At 53.1% G+C, this 17,158-nt stretch overlaps 7 protein-coding genes across 7 annotated transcripts; 3 read left to right on the top strand and 4 right to left on the bottom strand.

Moving 5' to 3' along the window:
- Nucleotides 1–427: 427 nt before the first annotated feature.
- AYL99_07298 (hypothetical protein) lies at nucleotides 428–3,532 on the bottom strand (the record flags this gene model as incomplete). Its single annotated transcript, XM_018838807.1, has 1 exon — nucleotides 428–3,532. The coding sequence occupies one exon, from the start codon at nucleotides 3,530–3,532 to the stop codon at nucleotides 428–430; it is 3,105 nt and encodes a 1,034-aa protein (XP_018691575.1).
- Nucleotides 3,533–3,891: 359 nt separating this feature from the next.
- On the top strand, nucleotides 3,892–5,715 carry AYL99_07297 (hypothetical protein; the record flags this gene model as incomplete). The annotated part of the gene is made up of 1 exon (XM_018838806.1): nucleotides 3,892–5,715. The coding sequence occupies one exon, from the start codon at nucleotides 3,892–3,894 to the stop codon at nucleotides 5,713–5,715; it is 1,824 nt and encodes a 607-aa protein (XP_018691574.1).
- Nucleotides 5,716–6,517: 802 nt separating this feature from the next.
- Nucleotides 6,518–7,462, top strand: AYL99_07296 (hypothetical protein; the record flags this gene model as incomplete). The annotated part of the gene is made up of 2 exons (XM_018838805.1): nucleotides 6,518–6,670; nucleotides 6,728–7,462. The coding sequence occupies 2 exons, from the start codon at nucleotides 6,518–6,520 to the stop codon at nucleotides 7,460–7,462; spliced, it is 888 nt and encodes a 295-aa protein (XP_018691573.1).
- A 371-nt stretch (nucleotides 7,463–7,833) lies between these two features.
- On the top strand, nucleotides 7,834–8,235 carry AYL99_07295 (hypothetical protein; the record flags this gene model as incomplete). The annotated part of the gene is made up of 1 exon (XM_018838804.1): nucleotides 7,834–8,235. One exon carries the CDS (start codon nucleotides 7,834–7,836, stop codon nucleotides 8,233–8,235), a length of 402 nt encoding a protein of 133 aa, XP_018691572.1.
- Nucleotides 8,236–9,678: 1,443 nt separating this feature from the next.
- AYL99_07294 (hypothetical protein) lies at nucleotides 9,679–12,078 on the bottom strand (the record flags this gene model as incomplete). Its single annotated transcript, XM_018838803.1, has 2 exons — nucleotides 9,679–11,875; nucleotides 11,921–12,078. 2 exons carry the CDS (start codon nucleotides 12,076–12,078, stop codon nucleotides 9,679–9,681), a joined length of 2,355 nt encoding a protein of 784 aa, XP_018691571.1.
- An 853-nt stretch (nucleotides 12,079–12,931) lies between these two features.
- Nucleotides 12,932–14,959, bottom strand: AYL99_07293 (hypothetical protein; the record flags this gene model as incomplete). Its single annotated transcript, XM_018838802.1, has 2 exons — nucleotides 12,932–14,702; nucleotides 14,751–14,959. 2 exons carry the CDS (start codon nucleotides 14,957–14,959, stop codon nucleotides 12,932–12,934), a joined length of 1,980 nt encoding a protein of 659 aa, XP_018691570.1.
- A 933-nt stretch (nucleotides 14,960–15,892) lies between these two features.
- On the bottom strand, nucleotides 15,893–16,867 carry AYL99_07292 (hypothetical protein; the record flags this gene model as incomplete). The annotated part of the gene is made up of 1 exon (XM_018838801.1): nucleotides 15,893–16,867. The coding sequence occupies one exon, from the start codon at nucleotides 16,865–16,867 to the stop codon at nucleotides 15,893–15,895; it is 975 nt and encodes a 324-aa protein (XP_018691569.1).
- Between the last annotated feature and the right edge of the window lie 291 nt (nucleotides 16,868–17,158).

Here is a 17,158-nt window from a genome sequence, read left to right as displayed (position 1 = left end):
ATTGAAGGTGACGCGCAGTTTTTAGATCGGAGGGGACCCGGAGAGCATTGGACGATGCACGATGCCGATGCACGAGGCGAGAAAAGAATGAGGAATTGCCGCGGCGAAGCCAGATGGTCCGCTGGAGCGTTGACGGCTTTGACGGGTTGCGAAAGGGAGAGACCGAGACTGCGACTTGCGCTGAACAGGAAGAATTGTGCCTGTGTCCGGTGAGCCGAGGCACATCACATCATCGTGTCGAAATTAATTACGAGGTACCTTGGGAGAAAAACACCACGGGCAAACATCGGTAACCGGCCAGAAGGGAAAACTCGGACATGATCCATACGCACGCATGGTCCCCTTGATCCGCTCCATTGATATTGAAAATCCACAGATGGACAGTATAAGATGGCCCGACCTCTTGCTACTTACTACCACCCTCTCCCTACTCCTCCGCTGCAAATCTGTGCAACGCCACCCCCAAACTGACTGCATCCTCGTGTCCATCTTCGCCCTCACGCCACGGCTGCAGCGAGTCCAGACTGCACAGATGTCGCATCGTCGGCCGTCCGTGCGGGCAGTTCCAGGGCTTGTCGATGGTCCCCATGTTTGTCACAACCCTCTCCATCTGCTTCTTGGATAGTGTCTTGCCGATCATGATGCTCGATCGACAGGCTCGCATGGCGAACATTTTCCTCACTTTGCTAGGTCGAGGGATATCAGAATCCCTGCGTCCTGGCGTATCGGCTAATAGCTGGATGAGCTCCTCTAGGTCTTTCATGCCAAAGACAACTTCTTTGCTGAGTGGCAGGCTGACGAGACGGCAACGTCGTCCCACCATTCGTTCGCCGCTCGTGTCTACCTCTACGAGGAACCCGTTCTTCTCCAGAGCCTGGTTGTTCTCCAGCACAATTTCTTCTTCCACGGCTGTCAAGTCGAGTGTTACCGGGCGGACGAGCCGTTGGTTGCCCACGACAGTCTCGGCCTGTAGTCTTTCAAAGTTGTATTTTTCGTCTGATGCGTGCTGGTCGATGATGAACAGTTCATCCTGAGTGGTTTGGGCCTCGTCGTCGGATTCCAGCTTGGCGGGTCGCACCGCCAGAACGAAACCAAGATTGAACTGCCCAACAATCTTCATTCTCGCAAAGTCCGGCTTCGACACGGTCAGTGAAAGTCGTGCCTCCGGGTCCTGGGCAGTACCGTCGTCAAGTCCGTCAGCTTGCGAAGATCCGTGCCTCATGTTGTCCTCTACCAATTCAATGTAGTCGCGCAGTTGTCGGGACACGGTCGGAACCGACAACTCAATTGTCGCTAACAAATTCGTTGTGGTCTCCTTGGCCCGTCCTCCTGCCAGAGCTCTGGTTGCTCGTTGCAGATTCGCTTTCGTTGGAAGTGCTGAGCTTGCTTCGGCGGCTAGGATAAGCTCGGCAACTCTAGCTTCTTCAATCCTTTTCTTCTCTTCGTCGTCAACATAGTCTGTGTCCGATTCCTCTTCCATGTCTGGCGCGGCATCCACTTCGTTCTCGGCCACGTCCTCGTCATTCCCGAGGCTCTGCTCGTCCGACTTGGATTCGTCTTCACTGTGAGATTTCTCATCCTCCTCGCTGTTAATGTCGACATCTTCCGTCTCAGCCTGTTCATCACCATCATCTTCCCCTTCGTCGAGCATTTCCGACTCTTGAGCACCAAACCTGCGTAATTGTTGAGAGAACTGCACAGTGCCAGGACTTTTCGTCCGCTTTTGGGCATTGCGAGTGCCACTCAGGCTGCTAGGGACATCGCGCTTCTCCTGCGGCTTGGAAAATTGACTGCCTAGGACTGTGGTGATGGTCCGGTCTCCGATCGTGACAGAAGCGACTTCTGCTGGCATCCTCTTCGGCCTTATGCGGTCAAATGCGTTGTGCACAAGCCCTTTTTCCTCGCCATTTCTTGACTGCACAACGGCTTTGATCTGTGGGGATCGCTGTGTAGGGTCCGGGCGTATGGCGGAATGGTCCTTCAATCTGGGCTGGGCTTCAGCCAATCTCGCGTTAAATTCGCTGACATGTATCTTGACTGGATCAAACTGGGAAGGCTCTTCCTCGGCTGGGAACTGTTGGGATTTTGCCTGGGTCTCGATCCTTTCTTGGACATCGTCTTCTTCAGTAGCCCCTTCACTTGCTGTATCGTGCCAAGCCATCTCTTCAACTGCTTCTTGTTCTGTACGTCTTTCTGGTGGGCTCTTCGTTATTGATTGCGATTTCCGGCTCGGTCCCGCCTTCTCTGTCGTCCGGGAAAATCTTTGCAAGCCATCCTTCAACGATGCCTTCGAGGACTGCTTCTCTTCAGATCCGTCCTCGTCTTGGTCGCTGATAGGATTTGTGGTCTCCGAAAACGAGGTTTGTTGACTTGCGTTTTCGGGACTGCTTGAGGACGTCTGGCGCAGGAAGCTCAGTTTCTGGAAAGCAGGCAGCTTAGGCGCGGCCAGTTGAGATTGAGGCACTGTTTGATCTTGCTGATCAAACATTTCATTCAGTGCAGTCTTCAGATTCTCCACAAGCGACGCCGAGTCGTGGATCAATATTGTGCGTTTGTCAGGCGATACATTCACGTCATACGCGTTGGTGTCCATTTGAAGGTCCGCCAATATAAAAGGTGACTGTGAGACATTAAAAGCCTTGTATACTTCATTGATGGCCTTTGCGATTTGGGGTAAACCACATGGCCTACCATTGACGAAAAACAACTGTCGATCAGGCGTCTGCCGGCCTTCCCCAAACACCGGCTTTGAAATGTGGCCCTTGACACGTATCGTGCTACGCTTTCCTTTGCGGGCCAGTTGGGTCAATGTGGGCTGATAATCAAGCTCGAGGTCCACGGCAACCAATGCACTTAGCGTCTTAGCTCCGTAGACATTTGCAATATTCTCCCGGGTTGTGGCATTGCCTTTTGTAGAAAAGACCGTCATGCTCTTGCCTTTCGGCATGGCATTCTTGACGGTAAATTTAACATTGACGCCGATACAAGCGTAGGCCTGAAGCAAGCCCAGGACTTTTCCATACTCCCGTTTGATATTCTTGGTCAGCTCTTTGCGCCGGACAGGGAGACTCTCGAAAAGATTCTCAACGCTGGCTATAGTGCCTCTCTGCGCGGCAATGATCGTGACAGATTTGAGCTTGCCCAAAGAATCAAAATCGAGCCGTTTGCCCTTGGGCGCTTCATCCGCTTGTGCGGTTACGACTGAAAACTTGGAAAGAGCGCAGAGCGAAGAGAGAGCTTCTCCCCGAAAGCCAAATGTCTGCAGACGGGAGAGGTCATCGAAGCTGGATAGTTTGGACGTGTAGTGCTTCAGGGCGAGAGTCTCGTAGTTGGCTGGAGCAATGCCGGAGCCATTGTCTTGTACTTCGATTGAGTCCAAGCCATGGTTTTTGAAGCGGACTTCCACAGCAGTAGCACCTGCATCGAGGCTGTTCTCCACGAGTTCTTTGACCACGGAACACAGGTCAACGATGACCTGCCCAGATTGGATCTGGTGGACTGACTTGGGCTCGATGGCCTTGATGGTAGCCATCCCAGGCCATATTGCTACCGAAGAACGACAAAGAAGAAAGACGCGGGATCGACACGCCCGAGCGTCTCTTGCCCAAGCAGGATGAAAGCCCGATCGCGATTGATGATAATTCGTGAAGCGCGACAGACGTGAAGTGAAAATCAGGCCGAAGCTGATTCGCGGAGAATTGACGTCGGCGCTCAGTTTGCCAAGCATGACGTCAATTGGCTGGTCTGTGTTGAGAGGCGGATTTCGATTTTGTCGATGTTGATGGCGAAACCAGGAGGCAACTTGCCTCTCTCCTCCTCCTACAAAACATCAAGAAATCTTCTGCTGATGCTGAGGTACTCGGTCTTCACGAAATAGAACCACCTCATCCAATGTTTCAAGACCTACCTGTCGAGGTGATAGAACAGATCATTGGCTACCTGCCTACCGCTTCATCGATCGCCAACCTCTCGCTCGCAAACCACAAGATCCATGCTATTGTTTCAGCAGACGACCATGGTGTTTTCCGAACATTTGTGCAAAGAGCCTTTCCAACCATCAATACACCACCATATTGGCAAGATGTCGCGCGCACCTTGACGTCGCGGTCACGGGCATGGGACCGCCGGGCATTCATCGCCAGAGAATGCTGCCCACCAACTGACAATAGCGACTACCCACCCCAACTGGCCCCTGGTTTTCCGGTAGGTTATCGACCGGCCATCGACAGCTATGAGACATGGCAGGGAGGGTCGTGGGCAGACCGAAAGGAAGTACTTGCATGGGGGGCGGCGGGGAGACTGCAGCTTCGAACTATCCACAACAGTGTAACGACTTGGAGCTCCTTCAAAGTCCCAGAAGATCACAGACAAGAACTAGACATTCTCGACGTCAGGATCTTGCGACCCCATCAGCACCAAAATTCGGGGGGCGAGACAATCATCCTTCAAAGAGCCAACGGCGAGGTCGTCACCGTCGAGACCACCTCTCAGCCCGACGTCTTCACGCAAAAGGCTCGCTATACGAATCTCCCCGATGAGTTTACCTGTTTAGATGTCAGCCAGAGTGCTGAGCCAATCCTTGCAGCCTGTGGAGACAGCAGCATCAACCTCTATGCGGTGCATAGTCCAGACCGAGCTGTGCGGCCCTCGAGCTCCAGTAAGGTGCAAGCGAGGAATAACCTTCGATCACGCATGCGATGTGTCAAGTTTCTGTCCGAGAACACGATTGCAATTGCCAACCAGTTCCTCGAAGGTCGCGAGCGTGCACCGATCAACATCTATGACATTACCCCTAGTGGTCTCTCCTCGACACCAGTTGCTGCATCAATGTCTTTTATTGAACCTGGCTATCCGGGGCTGGGCCGCCATAGCGCCAATACCATTGCGCGGCTAGATGATGTGGGAAGCCGCACTCAGCCCTTGTTCCTCTCTGGCTGGACTGATGGTGTCGCTCGGCTCTATGATATTCGAGTTCCTCGGAGATCAGTGGCGGAGTACATTGATCCTGTGGACGACGGGCAGATTATTTCTCTTCTCCCCGTGGGACACGAACGCTTCTTCGCCGGCAGCCATCAGAACGGCTGCCTGAAGTCCTTTGATCTTCGCATGCCGGGAGCCAGGGCCTACTCGTATCTAGATGCCCGACCACGACCACCCCAGACGATCAAGCGCCCGACGCCGCAGAGGGATATCAACATCTTTCTCACCCCCACAGTCAACATTGGTGAACGACTATGGGAACCACTCCCCCGCCATCCTCGCAAACGCTCTCAGCGCTACCGTGGTAGCGTTTACTCTCTCTCAAGCCCTTCATCAAGCTCGCCCACGATCTTTGCTGGGATAGAGAACCATGTACTACAACTCGACTTTATTTCCACCGATGACTTTCGCAATGCTCACAGAATTTCTGGTATTGGTGATTCAAAAGCTAATGTCCTGCAAGACGAGAAGAATGAGATCCTTCAAGATCACATATTGAACTTTTCATGCTATGAGAGGCCTAGAGAAGGCAAAGAAAGTACGGATCCCGTCCTCCTGAGGAAGCAAACGGACTTGATGGACGATTCAGTGAGCGGTGATATAGACAGCCACGGGCGAAGGGAAGGCGGATGGGACGAACGGTGGCGGTTGAACACGTCCGGCAAAGATCGCGGGTACGGGCATCCAGAATGGCGCTCTACTCGGCGACCCTCATGGAGCCGGCGTAGCCGATAGACTATGCAGAAGCCAGACACGGCAACGGACTTGGATTATTTTGTGTAGGAATGGCATCGAAGGTCTTGGGAAGGGTTGCTATTTGATGTGGTATTAGTGATATCGTTCAAAGGAAGGCACCAACTTTGGCAATCGCTCAATAAGCCGTTTATTCAACAATTTGGCTGCGGTGGTGTCGTTGCCACGAGGCTGGATATCCTCCAAACATGCCAAGGCTGTATGTGGACGTTGGGATACGGATCAGGAAGCCTGACATCTCCCCTATGCCTACAAGATGGTGTTGGGTCTCCAATGCCTTGGAGCAAACCCCGTTGTGGATGAGTTTCCCTTGACGCCCCCAAGCCGAGGGTAACCCTGCCTACGATATGCGGAGAAACACACTGGCCGTGTACCAGCAATCTCTCCTCACGCCGAAACTTCGCTCAGGGCAAGATACCCCGACGTCGCTGGCTGACGCCAGAAATATGGGGATGAAGAGACAAATGGCCTTCTTTGGGGTTGGAGACCAGATCCACAGTCGAGCAGCTTCTCTCTCGACATACGATACCTGACCACATCCAAGATTGTGTGCTCTGTCATAGGACATACTTGCGGTCCACGGCCTGGAACAGGGAAAAGGAGTCAAAGGTCTGGATAGAATACGTGTGGAAAGACACCGAGAACAGTCACGACAGAGAAGATCAAAGGTCAATATGGCGTCGCCAGAGAACGCCATCGCCTTCATAGGCAAGCATCCCCTTTCCTCAACTCTAGATGTACACGTTGCCAACGAAGGCCAGGGCTCGGTGTGATGGGCTACAATATGGCCGTCAACTTACGCACTAAAATGCCCAAGACCATGACTCTTGTAGTCGGCGATGTGTCTCAGGCTGCAATATCCAAGTTCCAGGAGCAAATGAAAGACGTGGGCCCGGTGGTCGTGGCGGCCAACGGGTGCGAAGCCATCCAGAAGGCCGTAAGTATTAGTCTCGACGTCCAACGCATGAGATACCTAAATTGAGAACTGGCTTAGAACACGATCATCACAGTCCTGCCCAATGACGCCGCCTGCAACAGCGTCTACCTCGATCCATCAACCGGAGTCCTCGCTGGCGTCAAGCAAGCAGATCCTTCTCAGGCCAAGATCGCCATGGAGTGCGGCACGATGAGCCTCGATATCGTCAACAAAGTCCGGGACGCCTCGTCTCAGAGCGGGCTCACGTTCGTGGACAGCCCCATCTCTGGGGGGCCACTCGGCGCCAAAGCCGGCACACTAACCATCATGGTCGGGTGCGACGAGCCCGTATTCCCCCAGATCCAGCCGCTACTCGAGCACATGGGCAGCAGCGTGCGGCGGTGCGGCGCCGTGGGGACGGGCACGGCGTTCAAGACCATCAACAACTACATGTCCATCAACAACGTGCTGGTGGCCAGCGAGGCGCTGAACATCGGGGCGAAGCTGAACCTCAACATGGAGGACCTGATCGACACGGTCAACTCCAGCAGCGGCATGAGCTGGATCACGCTCAAGAACAACCCCGTGCCTGGCATAACGCCCGGCGGCGCCGCGAGCAATGACTACAACGGCGGTTTCCGGATAGAACTTGGCCAGAAGGATCTGACGCTGGGCGTGCAGCTGGCCAAGATGGTGGGTGCGAGACCCGTGGTTGCGGTTGAGACGCTGAAGACACTGGGAGAAGTGGCAGCTGACCCGAGATATGCTGGCAAGGACTTGCGGGTTGTGTACAAGTGGCTGAACGAGCAGTAAGCCGGATGGGTTGTGGTTGGTTCTGGAGGCCGGAGTGGTGAGAGTAGACTCTGGGCCCGAGTCGATAACACGAGAGGGTATGGGTATCTTGAAAACACATACAACAGCTATGTTTTCTCCTCACCTCGCCGTGTTCGATTGATGCCGGAAGTGAGTGGAAGTATGAATGGATACTGGTGGTATACTGTATATCTACCTCGTACCTCGTAAAAGCGGCGTATGGATGAAATCTCGGTGTCTTTTACCGCGAAGAAAATAAATTACTCCAGTTGGGGGCTTTTCCAACTTCTTCCCCGTTCAATCCTGAGTCCTGAGTCCTGAGACCTTCAATCAATCCGTCTCTTTCTTCCATCTCCTACTACAACACCACCATGTCTTCTTCGGCGAGCACCCCGTCCCTGCGCACGCTGTACCGGCGTCTCCTGCGTGAACTCCCTCCGACGCCACAACCACGGCACACGCTGCCGCGGTCGCCCATCCACGCCTCGATCCGCACGCACCTATCTTCGATCCAGCAACAGCAGCAGGCGGACAACTCTTCCCACGGCACGTCCCCGACCCCCGCCGCCAATGCGGAACCCCACAAGCAAGTCGCCCGCCTGCAGGAGCTCGAGCAGTTCGTCATGTACCTGCGCGCCCAGCGCATGTACGGCACGCTGCTGCATCGGTATAACCCGGGCATGGGCATGGACGAAGAGGAGCGGGTGCGGTTGACGGCCCGGCGCGTGGGCATGGATCTGCCCGTCGAGTATGAGTGGAAGATGAAGCGGTGAAAAAATAATGCATTTGATGAGACTGATGCCATCCATGGTGGGATGGGTTGGTTTGGGAATGTGAAGCAAGGGCCAGGCCAGGCCAGGCAGGGCAAGACTCTCTGGGGGAGAGATTGGGTGGTGCATGGACGTATGTGGAGGGGAGGAAATGAAAATCACCTCGCATTGGGTTTTGGCGAGCTTCGATGTGGTGGCATTCACGAGTGTCTGTCGGACTTGCATGATGGAAGAAAGGAGCCGACATGCTCTATCTTCACAGCCATGCTTTCCAAGTCTCAGGATGGATGACTTTATGTGATGGACCCCTCATCAATGCCGTGTGAAACCATGGGTGTCGCAGACAGCAACATCGTTATGAACATCGACATCAACATCGACATCTCGATTCGGACCCAATGCCACAGCATACCAGTCCAGCTCCATCCACACGTCCCGGCGGGAACCACCTGAGCAGCATTGTCTCTCTATCCTCAAAGACGGAAGCTTCGGCCTCGCTCAGCCATGTCGAGAGGTCCTGTTTCCCCAACCAAACTCAATACCAGACCAGGACGACAACCAGCTCTCACCCCGACCGACAGAGCCCAGTCACAATGCGTCTCCGATCTCCACCCCAGAAAAGACGAAGAACACGAAGAGGCGGTCGCCAGCAGTAGGAAAACGGACACGCGCGCATATCGGTCGATGTTCTGGTCGCTCGCGTGAGAAGGGGTGCTGGCTGCATTACTCTACTTTCTTTCTTTTACTTCACTTGGTGGTATGTAGTGTATACACCGTGTGTCTGCAGTTGAGTTGAGTGGGATATGCATGTGCAGTCTTCGCCCGACCAAGGCAAGGGCAGGGCAGGACCACCACAGAGAACAGAACACACAGGTCGGATTCCAGGGCGTGTAAAGATGGAGAGACGGGGTCGTGTGGAGCGGGAGGTCCTCCGATGGATGGATAGTCAGATAGATAGATGGATATGGATGGGTCTAAGAGAAGATAGACAGACAGACAGACAGGGAGGTTATGGAAGATGTCCAGAAGAGGAAAGAAGAACGTCTAGATTCAATCATTCGACAAGGGGGAGGGGGAGTGGTGGTTGTGGGATATATATATATGTATTAGATATCGGTGTCATTTGTCCACAATGAATAAGATTCAGAGAGAGAGAGAGAGATATACTCCTGTAGTCGGTAGGTAGAGAACAAAGCCTCCGTACATTGGTGGCAGAAATCCTGACTCCCTTTCACCGCTGTGGCAATCCAGCAGTCCTGAAAACATCGCCCATTCAGCGTCACCGTTAATTTTTCTCATCTAACGTCTCTTCATCCGACACAACCCGTTTTCCATCCATCCATCCTTCCTTACTTCCCTTTAATTTGCGTCGCTCAAGATGTACTAGCCCTGTGTCGCAAATCCCCGAAGTCCCTTTTTCAAAGCCCGTCAGTGTCCTCCCTTTTTTCACCATACTAAAAAATCTTGCTCCTCGTGCAGCTCCTGGCCTTGGATCGCCTGGCATGCTTGCAGGTCGACATCGTCAAGAAAGCTCAGGTCGAAGGTGTTGACGAAGTCGCCGTTGGGGTCGTAGGTCGTCGGGCCAATGGCGATGTCATCGCACGTGTCCCTGACAATGTCGGATTCTTGGTACTCCCGCTCGAGCTCCATGGGGTCAACGTTACGATTGTCACCGGTACTTCTTCCGGTGCAGGCGAATCGTTGGTAGTCAGAGTCGAGCATCATTGGGTGAGTATTTTCAAAGCCAACCCTGCTATTCCTAGCGGTATCGAATTCTTGAAACTCGGGGTCGTCGTTGATTGTGGGCAGAGTCCCAATGTATGTTAACGCGGTGTGAGAATATTTCCCACTTGCTGGCAGTGACGATGGGAGAGTAGGTTCCTCAGGTAGGAATGCTGGTAGGGCTTCGTTATCCAGTCCGCACGCATCGATCCAAGAAGTCGGCATCAAACCCATTCCATCCTCGCCAAACGCTTCAAAAGGTCCGCATGGCAGAAGAGTTTGCAAAGGCTGTGCGTGTGCTGAGTACTCATACTTCGTCGAGGATCCGAGGTCATTTGTGTCGTCCCAGATTAGTCCTGGAACACAAGATGTGCTGCAATTGGAGTCTGTGAATTCAACTTGGTCGCTCCGGTGGTCATCCCCACCGAGAGTCTTGTCAATTGGCGAAACAGCTTCCTCCAAGGATTCACGACTCTGTGAAGTGTTGTTGTCCTTCGCACCGGGAACATCATCGTCCCACTCGTTCCATGGCTCAGCGTGGGACTTGAGGTTCTCTGATTCTTCATGTTGCAAGTGCAGGAGCGAGATTTCATGTTGAAGCTCCTCAAGGACATCTTCATTACCTGCATCATCGATCTCGGACAGCTCCTCGCCCTCCCTCAGTCTTGCGCGCATCCGGTCGAGTTCCTGCAAAATTAGCAACGTGAAGGCGTCCTTCGGGGGCAAGATGTGACAAGAAGCATTATACGCTTTGAGATACCACTCCTCTGCTCCTGAAAAGTCTTGTGCCGTCTCACAAATCCATCCGAGGCCTCTGGTGGCAGAAACGGACGACGATCCTATGTCGTTGCTACCTTGGACATAGGCATCATCTAGCCTCAAAACATCTAACCAAGCTTTTTTTGCCTGGCAGTCGAGGCCGTGTTCAAAATGAACATACCCAATCCGGTACAGAATTCTTCTACTGCACTCAGCCTTCTCGCCCCATGCGTCCACACTTCGCTGCAGCAAACTGTGCCAGCATGTCATGGATGTCATGAAGTCCCCATGGACGTCTAGGGCCTTGGCTCTATCATATTCGAGCTCGAAGGCCAGCTCGGAATGACAACCCTCTTCTCTCCGGACAACGTCGCATATCATTTTCAATAGCAGTGATGTTGATCTTTGCTGTGTCTCATGGCTTTGGAGCACTTTTAGAATCATCGATATGGGATGTCTGTCTCGGAGAACGCTTCTGGCTTGACTGAGAAGATACGAATACACACCCCTTATTAGGGGTTGGACGTGAGTACGATAGCTCTTGGCGTAGTCAAGTAGTAAAGTATCGGGCAATCTGGGATGTTGTTGCTGTAGCATTATCGATGCGCGATGGCGGATATACATCCAATTCTGGCTGGGACGTAGCGGGCCATTGTCAAGACCATATCTGAGATAATTCACCGCATTGAAGAAATGGTGGAGAGTTGATAAGCTCGAGTCGGCACCCTGTTGTAGGAAGTATTCGTCACTTTGCCGAAGTCGCCAAGCGTAGTAATTGTTGATTTGGATCATCGCCATCTCAAGCTCGTGCATGTCTTCAGACTGCTTCAAGATGATCTTTGGCATAGTCACTCCTCGGCGACGGCGCCCAGCTTCTGCCTCGTGGTCCCGACTTTGGGAGCTTTCAAGACCGCGCAGAGAGGTCGTCTCTGGAAACAGCGTGGCGGTCGTCGAGTCCCGCGATTTGTTGTGAGAAAGCAAGGAGCTGAAACGGCGCTTGACGCGATGTGTCGGAACTGGCCGACCATCAACAACGGCGATTGGCGTTCTCAACCCAGCCTGCACAAAGGTTTCGAGTAACTCTGCAACGGCGGCCAATTCTTCCTTTCTGAAGTTCTTTTTTGTCCCCACCTGTTTGATACGGGTTTTGTACATGGAGATTCTTATAAGATTAGCAGGCACTGTGGTCTATGGGGTTGTTGCATACCCTGCTTCGAAGTTGTGCTCATGCTTAAGTATCGTAGCCACCTTGGACAGAGGAAGCTTCTGGCGGATATACAATTGATGGAACGATTCGCTGATGCGGTCCCACTCTGCTTTTCTTGGAGCCCGCTTTCGGGACTGCTTGGGCTTCGTAGGCGCCATGTGATCGGAGAGCCACTGGTGCAATGGGGGGAAACACCCGTGGACGGGACTTCAGCCTGATCGGGATCTGCGACGGGTGAAAGACGCCAAAAAGTAGCAAGAGATGCGGCAAAAGATAATTCACAAGAAGCTAGTCTTGCATGGGAATTGAAGAAATAACTCGAGGTCCAGAGACAACCCGGAACCTGCGTGGGAATATATGCGGCTCTTGATCAGCCGGACACTCGACCAGAAGGTGTTAATGAGGAAAGACAACCATGCTCAATCAAGTTAGACGATTGATGACTCGTGAGGCTGCGGCGAAACCAACAAGCCATCCTGGTTCGTCGGCTTCTGGCATAACGACTTTTGTCACAGCCAATCATGATGGAGCGGTGTCAGTGATCAGGTCTCCATGAGGACACACAACGGCCGGCAACGAGCGGTGGAAGCGCCCCAATGACAAGGGGAGGCTGACATTCTCGCCCCCCTTTAAAGTGTTTCCGGCTTACGGGGGCTGAAGAAAAGGACCGAGGATAACGGAGAAGGGTTTGAGGAAGAGGCAGAGCGGGAGTGATAGAGCGGAAAGTGGATGCCAAGAACTATTTCCACAACGGGACTAGCTCGCCCTCTCGCGGGACCAAATGCCCGCGAACAGTGCGTGCACCTTGCTGCGACAGTTTTTCCATGATCTCCCGGGCGACATGGTGCAATACGGCCGTCGTGTAGTTAACTGCCTCGCAGACTTATCTGAAAGTGGTGGTGGCCAAGCAAAAGTCTAAGTTGCGGGGGGACAGGGGAACCCAGCCTCGTCCCGAAAGCCAAATTCAACACTTCGACATTTCGGATGAGGATATCATTCTCTCTGTGCCAATTATGAAACGCCGTCAACATTCTGGCTCGACTGCCAGTCCAGAAATGGATCCATGTTGTCCATGTTGTCCATGTCTAAGTTGAACTCGGGCGGGTTGTCTTGAAAAAAGATGGGCGGACCCTGTCTGGATGAAGTAGCAGGTTCATCAAATGCCATGTCAGCGACAATTCCTTGTGAACCACCAGGTGCCGGGGTGCCGGGCGTCCACACGTAAGAGTCCTCCGGAGCCTGGATAAACAGATCCGCACTCGGGCTGTGCAACTCAAAGACGGACTCTAGGAGCAGTGCATTTTCATTATGCGCACCCTCGCAGTCCTCGTTCGTGCTCGCAGGAAGGACATTGCCGACCCCTTGCGAGCTGGATTCATTCCCAGGGAGGGTGATGGGGGTGAACTCTGGGCCGCCCGCAAATTGGGTGGATGTGGCGGCCTCGAGAACAAAATCCTGAGAATCTTGTCCTGGTTGGTTCTCCTGGTTGCAAGTCAACTGACGGTCATGCTCTTCTTCTTCAGGTTTGATGTCTACGAGACCAAGTCCCACCAGCTTCTGCAAAGCTTCGTAGTCATCCACCACCAGAGAGGTGAACGAGTGAAATGGGCCGAGTTTCCGGGCAGACCAGAGTACCGCCAGACCGTAGTACCTATGTGCATTCTGAAAGTCTTGCTTTGAAAAGTAGAGACGAGCAAGATCTCGCGCGGCGAGCAGGTAAGAGCCAACCCGGGAAAGGTCGTCTGGAAACTTCTCGCCCTGGCGCACAATCTTGAGCAGGATCTTTTCAGCCTTGCGTTCCGATGCTTCCTTTTCATGTCCATTCTCTCGGGGATCGAACCCCCGAGCGTCGCATAGGTGCATTTGCGCAATGTCGGAAAGCATCGACAGCGTATACTGGTTCCGCTCGCCGAGCGTTGCTCTATAGTGCGAGAATTTGGCCTGCACCAGCTGTCGGACGGCGTGTTGTCCGAGCCGCCCATTGATCTTGTCCATGAGACTCACTTCCAGAGACCGGATGTAGAAAGACGCGATCTTCACCTCCCTTTCTTGTTCAACCAGATCTAACATGACTTTCAGCGCTAACTCCGGCACAATACCGAACGCTTCCAGACTGTCCTCGGCAAGTAAGGCGACAAACATACGCAAGATATGGCTCAGAGGGTGCTCGGATCCCACAAGATCACGCGACACGTTGAGGACATATTTGGCGATTGCCGACAGCAATTGAGGATGGACAGTCCAACTCCTCGCTGAGAAGAGGGAGAAGAGCTCCGCCAGAAGATCAGGCTCTCGTGACCGGAAGACATTGATGACTTTGCCACACGTAGTGTGGATCTCGCGCCATCCCTGCTTGTCACGGCCCTTCTTGATGAGTTCCAGTCCACCGAGAAAGCCAATTCTCAGGGCCTGAGGTTCGTAGCTTTTCGTTTCCGGCTTCTTTTCCTGTCCGACAATAATTATGCCCCAATATGTTGAGACGTCTCTCAACGTCAATTCGAGGAAGTGGTCGGTAGGACACGTTTTCAGACAAAGACGTGAGACGAGGGCACGCCACTCCGTATTCTTTTGCAGCCAGGGAGATGTGTACTCCGCGTCGTTTCGGCACTGGCGATATACACGGTCCCAAGACGGGTGTCTCCCGTCAATTTTTACTTCGACAGGAGATTCCAGCCCGAGGTCGGAGCGCCGCTTCAGCTCCTTCGCTGCTGCCTGTTTCTCTGCCTTTGTGTAATTCTTCTTCATATTCCACTGCCTCAGCCTCGTCTTTAGCATGTTCAATCTGGCACAGCGTCAGTTTCAGCAGTGACTTTAGTTGTTGTAAACTAACTTCACATCATGCCCATGTTTCTTGGACAAAAGATTGAGTATTTCATCCTGATTTAATCCCTCCTCAACGTAGTATCGCATTATGAACGGCTTTACCCGTTCCCATGCTTCCACTGAAGGTCCCCTTGTTCGTGGCTGCCATTGCTTGTTGACAGTGCCGCGACTAGATCGATTAGGGGTACCTGATCGCAGAGCGAGAGGACCTGCCATGATGACACGTGCGTTCTGGATGCACAATATGCAACTCTCTGTTCCTGTTTGTCACTGGAAGGGAGCAAGGCATAGGGAAGACGATCTATCCTCAGGACATAGCAGAGAGATAGAGGCTGAAGAATGGAAATGGGTATGGCATGATCCTTTGGCCAGCATTCTTGAGCGTCTCGCCCGAGAGTTTCAGAAGGCGACCTTTTGAGGCTGTGCATGTTTAGGTGAAACATGACGCCTTTCAGCCTTGCAGAAAATAACCACCGCAGGTTTATCCATGTGAAGCAGTCGTCTGCCCAGGACGAACAGTCGTGTGCCAGCAACAGACGAACCGGCACTGCTTTCACATATTCAACAAGGTACTCCCCAGTCGCAAACGCTCAAGCGTCGTGCGAAGGAGAGTCTGCAGGTCATGAAAGCCCCGAGGAGTTGCGGGAAGGCTGGTGGAAGGTGATTGGCGCTGGCACCGCCTTCTTGTGTCCTAACGAGAAACCCATCAATTTCCTGCGGCCGAAATACCCACAGGACATCTACCATATCAACTTCGTTGATTATATCGAGGATCTTTACCCACGACACTTGAGACCAGAAGAGCCCGCAATATGTTGTCGCCATTGCTAATCCTTGATATTGAACAGCTAAACAGAATCTATTCACAAAGCTGAAGTGGGTGGCCAGGAAAATCGAACTAGGCCAAAGCATTCAAACTGAGGAGGCATTCTTGCTTCTTACCTTGGCCATCTTCGCGATCCCGACGCCCGGTCTCTGTGCCTCGTCAGCAGCTGGCTGCGAAGCGGTTCACATGTGTATATATATGGGTCTTGGGCTCGTAGAATGTGCTTTCATTCAGGGCCGCCTAGGCCCGAATCGTCGCTGCATGTGGAAATACATGGGAAACATATGCAGGGACATAGACAAGAAAGTGTAGATATATTAGTGTCATGCTAACAGCGCAACGACTCCAGCCAACAGACCGGCAGCACCGAGGACGAGTTCACCACCCCGTCGTTTCTGGCCATTGGCGGTGTTTGTGCTCCCAGCACTTGGCGCAACAGCGCCATTCGACTCGCTGCTTGCTCTGCTCGTTGTGCTAGTCGCAAAGCTGCTCTCAGTGCGGGAATTGGTTGCCGACGTCGTTGCTTTACTTCCAGTCACTGTTCCGGACAGGGTAATAACCCCGACCGAGTTGATCGTTGCCGTTGGGACGTTGCTGTCTGTGCCATCATGTCCACCTGAGGTAGTGGAAGCAGCTGGGGTTGGAATGACGGTGGCTGTCGTGACCAAGGTCACCGGCCCATTGCCACCTTTGCTACCAAATGTCAACCCCGTGATCTGGGCAAGATTGTCCCCGTTTCCAACAGCCACTATCTCATAGCCAGACCCCGAACCTTGTATGGTGCCAGCTGGCACAGTGTAGGAGCCAGTGTATGAAACGACCCCCGTTGCAATAGTCAGATCCGTGCCCAGATCAGAGTTGCTGAGTTTGAGGTCAATAGTCGACGGGTCTGTGTAACTGACAGACCATGAAATGACCACACTCTTGCTCGGGTCTATTTGCGAATCGGAGCTTGGGGAGGTGAATTCGAGCGCGAGAGAGGAGGAAAAGAGTGTCGCCAGGCAGGCTACCGAGCAGAAAGACGAGCGCATCGGCGGGATCGACGGTCGTCCGCAGTTTCTGTCGGCGAACTTGATGGCGGTCCAAAACGTGCGAACGGTGTATTGCGTTGGGTATTGTTTGCTCCGCAAATATTGGCAAAAGGAGGTCAAGACTAGCGAATTGGTAAAGAACGGACGCACTTGACGATGGCCAGATGCAGCAAACAAGGACAAAACCACGAGGAGTGTGGAGGAATCGACGAAAAACGCGAGAAGGAGGGTGCGAGGGTGGAAACAGAAGGGAAACGCAGGCGTCATTAAGGCCCGCGAAAGCAATCAAACCCTGTCGCGCCTTCCGTCCGCATTGGGAATTTTGGCGCTGGGGAGGTCGAGGGGCTTTTCCTCTTGCGGATTGTCGGCTTCCATTAGTAAAAATAATACAGAGGACGTGCCCCTCTCTATACGAGCATGGTTGAGGGAGCTCCGTACTTGTTACTTCGGTCCTGGATATATCATATATGTAGCACAATATGCTTCAGCTTTGTGACAAGTTGGGGTGTCGGGAGGAAAGTCCCAAGTAGTGCAATTTCAGGTCAAATGATGGTTCAC

Source organism: Fonsecaea erecta, assembly GCF_001651985.1.
Source record: "Fonsecaea erecta strain CBS 125763 chromosome Unknown Scaff6, whole genome shotgun sequence".
Classification (NCBI taxonomy): domain Eukaryota; kingdom Fungi; phylum Ascomycota; class Eurotiomycetes; order Chaetothyriales; family Herpotrichiellaceae; genus Fonsecaea; species Fonsecaea erecta.
Note: the sequence above shows the minus strand (reverse complement) of the source record. Positions and strands in the feature narration are given on the sequence as shown.